Source organism: Oncorhynchus kisutch, linkage group LG9 (genome assembly GCF_002021735.2).
Source record: "Oncorhynchus kisutch isolate 150728-3 linkage group LG9, Okis_V2, whole genome shotgun sequence".
Taxonomy (NCBI): domain Eukaryota; kingdom Metazoa; phylum Chordata; class Actinopteri; order Salmoniformes; family Salmonidae; genus Oncorhynchus; species Oncorhynchus kisutch.
This window is the reverse complement of record NC_034182.2, coordinates 10,876,543-10,882,542: the sequence shown is the minus strand read 5'-3', so window position 1 is coordinate 10,882,542 and position 6,000 is coordinate 10,876,543. Positions and strand designations below refer to the sequence as shown.

Below are 6,000 nucleotides of genomic sequence, written 5' to 3'. Positions count from 1 at the left end.
ACTTTACAAGATCCCTGTAACACCTAAAGATTTTGCAATTGTTTTAGATGCCATTCCCTCAATGTTGCTTTATTATTCAGGAACGTGTCAAGACCTGACCCTCAGAACCTACCTTCCGTTGACCCTGGTGACTCATCAGTAGGAAAGTTTTGTTTCTCTTTTGGTCCATTCAACAACAGAGCGATACGAACCTTGCCACATGGCCTCTCAAATACTCCTTGACTACAGTAGATACTAGACCCCCAAGCTCTATGTAGGAGTAGCCAACAACCAGATTTGACTATTCCCAATCATAACTTTAACCATTAGGGGGAATATGTATATCTGATCTTGTGTCAGAGGTTAGACTTCAACCTACTGCTCAGACTGCTCACTGTGAACTTTAACCCTTACAACAGATGGACCCTCAAGTAAAACCACAACGTTTATTTCTGTTCCTTTATTGTGTAAAGTCCCCCTCTTTGGAACAAACAAAAGTGAATGAATTTCATAAGTGAGCACTTAAAGAAGTAGAGTAAAAACCATGTGTGAGTTTAACAAAAACAGATGCAATATAATAGATATTCCTATCCCCACACAGTCTAATGCTGTCAAACAATAAATTAAACATAAAAAAAATGGCAGTGTATTACCAAGGTTCATAAATGTATTTAAAAAAAAAACTATTTCACCTACAACAACTTGGTGGCCTCTTCAGGCAACCGCAAATGCCATAGGTTCAGAAGTTTACTATGAAATGTGTTAAAAAAAAGCAAAAACTGATAAATCTACTGTCCATAAGCAAGCATGTTGATGGACCAACAAACGCTCAAAAAAGGTGTGACGTGATTGGATAGCATGCGTTGAAGTCCATTACATGATTGGACAGCACAACGCCGGTGTCCTCCTTGACTTGATTGGACAACATTGTGCCCACATATACCACGGCCGATAACATTACAATCTCCCTTCTGTAACGGTGCAGCAGAATGTCTCCGGGCACAAATAGGAAATCTCCCTTAGCTGTGGTGGTCAGTGTTCAGAAACTTCAGTACCAACACAACGAGTGATTCTGTCTTCAAGTGCTCTTTCTTCACACACTAACTAGTCTAATACACGTGATGGTTCAAGTTGCAGAAGACCTTCCAGGGGTTGACCATAGCCAGATGCCTGCCCGTCCATCTCTGTCTGTTGAGGCCACAGCCCCTCTAAACCGGTGGCTGTCCGTTGTGCCTCAGCCCTGTGTAGGGCCACAGGAGCTGCTGGATGGTCACCCAGGAGTCCCCTGTCCCCACGGGCGCTGCATCCACGGCCGGCTGCAGCACCAGGCTGGCTAGGAGGGCCAGGAGGCCTGCTAGGACCACTACTAGGGCCAGCCACAGCCACAGTCCCCGGGACCCACTGGCTGCAGACGCAGGCTGGGAGGAGTAGCCTGAACCCGGGGCTGCTGCGGCCTGCTCTGTCAGGATGGGACTGGAGAGAGAGTGGGAGAGAGGGAAAGAGAAGATTTAGAATGGATGCCAAAATAAGATTTAGCCTGGGTTAGGTGAAGCGAAGTTGATGTCTGGATGAGACAGTCAGTCTGCTTTAGCCAGCTGGTCGTCTGTCCGTATTCCCAAAGCAGTGATGTAGCGATGCAGAAACAGACGGGTGCCTAAGTGGCTAAGTTCTGATGGCGTTAGCAGCGTGGACTGACCACCACTTTTAAAGCGCTCTGTGTAGCAAACACCTGGTACACAGACAATAGAAAAACAACACTAAAGCACTGCAGCATGTTGAGCGATGCATGTCTCACATACACTCCCCAGGGCACACACACACACACAAAGGCACACCACTTCTCCTGATGGGAATGGATGGAAGAGATTAGAGCTGAAGGAGAGTTTGTTTGAAGCAGAAACACTGAACCCGAGACCCTCACCACAACCACACATCCAGAGACTGCCCGGGCTCAGAGACCAAGGACCAGATTCATAAAGCGGTCGCTCAAGACCAGGTATATTGTTCACACCCGTCTTTCTGCTCAGTCAATCTGGACCAGATGTCTGCTCCCTGGACCTAAAGCAGCACAGCCTGGAAGCCAGATGGCTTTATGATTTAACCAACTGCTTTACATTTGTCAAGCAGTTGGCTGAAGCAGAAAACAGACAGGAATCCAGGCTACAGCATGAACCCTTTTCACACTACTGAGCTAAGCCGAGCTGTACTGCTCTGGCCTCGTTAGGCATCCACGGTAGTTGGCGAAGAAAAAACTGAGCCAGCACAGTACAGTATGGTTTAAGTGGGCACAATGGTGTGAAAAGCATATAAGCCTCAGGAGCAGCAGAGAAGCTATGAAGCCTAACCAGCTACGCAGCAGTAAAAAGCAGTGCTGCCTGGCTGTAGATGGAAGCGAAACACTAGAGGTTGGTTCACTACTAACGTCTTGTTGGGCATAATCAGGGCGGTGATTTTGTTGCCCAGCTCAGTGAGACTGGACTTCCTCTGAACGGGCACTTCCCTCCTCTCCTCATCTGAAGGGGAGTCTGTGTCGTAGGCAGGCCTGTGGGACGGTGTGGGCATGCACGGTTCACACACACACAAAAATACAGTGCCTTGCGAAAGTATTCGGCCCCCTTGAACTTTGCGACCTTTTGCCACATTTCAGGCTTCAAACATAAAGATATAAAACTGTATTTTTTTGTGAAGAGTCAACAACAAGTGGGACACAATCATGAAGTGGAACGACATTTATTGGATATTTCAAACTTTTTTAACAAATCAAAAACAGAAAAATTGGGCGTGCAAAATTATTCAGCCCCCTTAAGTTAATACTTTGTAGCGCCACCTTTTGCTGCGATTACAGCTGTAAGTCGCTTGGGGTATGTCTCTATCAGTTTTGCACATCGAGAGACTGAAATTTTTTCCCATTCCTCCTTGCAAAACAGCTCGAGCTCAGTGAGGTTGGATGGAGAGCATTTGTGAACAGCAGTTTTCAGTTCTTTCCACAGATTCTCGATTGGATTCAGGTCTGGACTTTGACTTGGCCATTCTAACACCTGGATATGTTTATTTTTGAACCATTCCATTGTAGATTTTGCTTTATGTTTTGGATCATTGTCTTGTTGGTAGACAAATCTCCGTCCCAGTCTCAGGTCTTTTGCAGACTCCATCAGGTTCTTCCAGAATGGTCCTGTATTTGGCTCCATCCATCTTCCCATCAATTTTAACCATCTTCCCTGTCCCTGCTGAAGAAAAGCAGGCCCAAACCATGATGCTGCCACCACCATGTTTGACAGTGGGGATGTTGTGTTCAGGGTGATGAGCTGTGTTGCTTTTACGCCAAACATAACGTTTTGCATTGTTGCCAAAAAGTTCAATTTTGGTTTCATCTGACCAGAGCACCTTCTTCCACATGTTTGGTGTGTCTCCCAGGTGGCTTGTGGCAAACTTTAAACGACACTTTTTATGGATATCTTTAAGAAATGGCTTTCTTCGCCACTCTTCCATAAAGGCCAGATTTGTGCAATATACGACTGATTGTTGTCCTATGGACAGAGTCTCCCACCTCAGCTGTAGATCTCTGCAGTTCATCCAGAGTGATCATGGGCCTCTTGGCTGCATCTCTGATCAGTCTTCTCCTTGTATGAGCTAAAAGTTTAGAGGGACGGCCAGGTCTTGGTAGATTTGCAGTGGTCTGATACTCCTTCCATTTCAATAGTATCGCTTGCACAGGGCTCCTTGGGATGTTTAAAGCTTGGGAAATCTTTTTGTATCCAAATCCGGCTTTAAACGTCTTCACAACAGTATCTCGGACCTGCCTGGTGTGTTCCTTGTTCTTCATGATGCTCTCTGCGCTTTTAACGGACCTCTGAGACTATCACAGTGCAGGTGCATTTATACGGAGACTTGATTACACACAGGTGGATTGTATATCATCATCATTAGTCATTTAAGTCAACATTGGATCATTCAGAGATCCACACTGAACTTCTGGAGAGAGTTTGCTGCACTGAAAGTAAAGGGGCTGAATAATTTTGCACGCCTAATTTTTCAGTTTTTGATTTGTTAAAAAAGTTTGAAATATCCAATAAATGTCGTTCCACTTCATGATTGTGTCCCACTTGTTGTTGATTCGTCACAAAAAAATACAGTTTTATATCTTTATGTTTGAAGCCTGAAATGTGGCAAAAGGTCGCAAAGTTCAAGGGGGCCGAATACTTTCGCAAGGCACTGTACATACACACATAGACACTATGTAATGCATGTCTCACACACACACACACTTGTTCAACACAACACACCCTAAGGACTCACATTGTTACATACATGCTCAGGGCATGCACACAGATACTCTGCAATCAATGTTCCACATGCGCTTGTTATGTTCGCAAATTGTTCTCCTGCTGACTACGTTTAACCACAGACTTGTTACATGCATACAGTACACGGTTGGGCAAATTAAATGGGCACAGCAGGCAGAATGTTTGTTTTCAGGTTGAGGTCAAGTGCGACACGCGCGTGTGCTTCTGACTCACAGCCGATATCAGCACTTACCCCTTCATCAGCATCACGAGGGAGGGCTCGTCAGTCTCAACCCACGCCCCGGAGCTAACAAAGCGCTTTAGAGGAGGACGTGCCGTGCTCTTCCCTGTCACATTCCTGTAACCGCGCCACATACATACACAATCCACACGTCACATTCCACACAACACCGGACACAGACTACACAGCCCGCAAGTCATGTTTTAACAAAAGGCCCCTAGATGGAAATTTCTCCCTCAGAAATCCGAATGGTGTTTGCTTTGCAAAACAGGGTCAAGACTGTGTTGAAATATTCTTCAACCACTCCCTATTTCCCCCACGGAGTGCTGTAGTCTACCTACCAGGGAGATCTGCGGGTGAGTCTCTCCGCCTCCGTCTCTGCGGTGTCCTGTGCTTTATTGGGCGTGTCAAAATGCATGGGTCCCCCTCCCCCACCGGATCGGGGGATAGCTGCTATGCTGACCCGTCGGGCTGATGCCTGAGGAAAGGAGGAATAGAGAAACAAGACAGTGTACAGACAGTGACTAAAACAGCAGCACATCATATACACTGAGATTAAACTCACCTACCTTATAGTACGTTGATCCAGATTGTTTCTTGCCTCTGAAATCATCTGAAGGAAACATATTCAGTATTAGAAAGAAACATAAGATAGAGGTGTGCGTGTGTGTGTGTGCGCATGCGTGTCCCTGACCGGAGTGTGTTCCTCCAGAGTGGGAGCCGAAGGACCTCTCGTTCTGCAGCATGTTCTCCCTCAGCTCAGTGAGCTCAGCGTGTTCCTTAGTGTACATCCTCCTCAGGTTCTCTACATGCTGGACCATTATCTCTACTGCCTTGCCTGTACGAGACTCCTGGAGGGGGAGAGAGAGCGAGAGGTTACACACATACACCCCCCCACCCCCCCATCGCTTTACCAGTACCTATACCGTCTACCTGGATCGTCTACCTGGATGACTCCTCAAAAGAGAGGAGGACAAATCACGCAATTAAATTGTACTGTACCTGGTGTATGGCGCCCAGCATCTCTGAGCGACTGGACACTCTGGTCATGGACTGGATGAGGATGTCCAGGTTCTTCTGAAGTCTCTGGATGATCTCCATAGACTGGTTATCATCCTCACACAGAGGGGCCAGGGCCTGGGAAGAGCAGACACGAGGAAGGTAAAAAAGGAAATTGCATACCCCTCTCACCTGTAGCAGGTCCTGACAGCTACATTTGGACACCTCACTCATTTGTCTCCCTCTTCAACCTCTCCCTTCTCCCCAGTCCCTCCCTCTCACACATAATCACCTCTCTCTTAAACTTCTTACCTGTAGTAGTCCCTGGCAACTGGACACCTCCCTCCGGACGTTCTCCTCGGCCAGGTCCCGTGACCTCTCCTCCAGCCTCAGCCTCTTCTCCAGGGTGAACAGGTCACACTTAAAGCCCAGGGACAGGCGCTGGAACTCCGTCTGACAGGTAGACAACAGCACAGCCTTAGCTCTACGATGGTACAT

General features: G+C 47.0%; 1 protein-coding gene across 11 annotated transcripts in view; it reads right to left on the bottom strand.

The window, feature by feature from the left end:
- Positions 1-420: 420 nt before the first annotated feature.
- Positions 421-6,000, bottom strand: part of LOC109896307 (lymphoid-restricted membrane protein) — a 28,558-nt gene continuing 22,978 nt past the window's right edge. For 4 of the 11 annotated variants that reach the window (XM_031831852.1, XM_031831854.1, XM_031831855.1 and 1 more), the window contains exons 30-36: positions 5,815-5,955; positions 5,506-5,640; positions 5,073-5,354; positions 4,845-4,981; positions 4,516-4,620; positions 2,402-2,521; positions 421-1,452 (exon numbers count right to left, since the gene is read on the bottom strand). In XM_031831852.1, coding sequence (XP_031687712.1) covers positions 1,188-1,452; positions 2,402-2,521; positions 4,516-4,620; positions 4,845-4,981; positions 5,073-5,354; positions 5,506-5,640; positions 5,815-5,955 — 1,185 coding nt within the window. In that variant the 3' untranslated portion in view covers positions 421-1,187. The remainder of the gene's footprint in view (positions 1,453-2,401; positions 2,522-4,515; positions 4,621-4,844; positions 4,982-5,072; positions 5,355-5,505; positions 5,641-5,814; positions 5,956-6,000) is intronic. The other 7 variants (XM_031831856.1, XM_031831857.1, XM_020490565.2 and 4 more) reach the window with 3 other exon arrangements.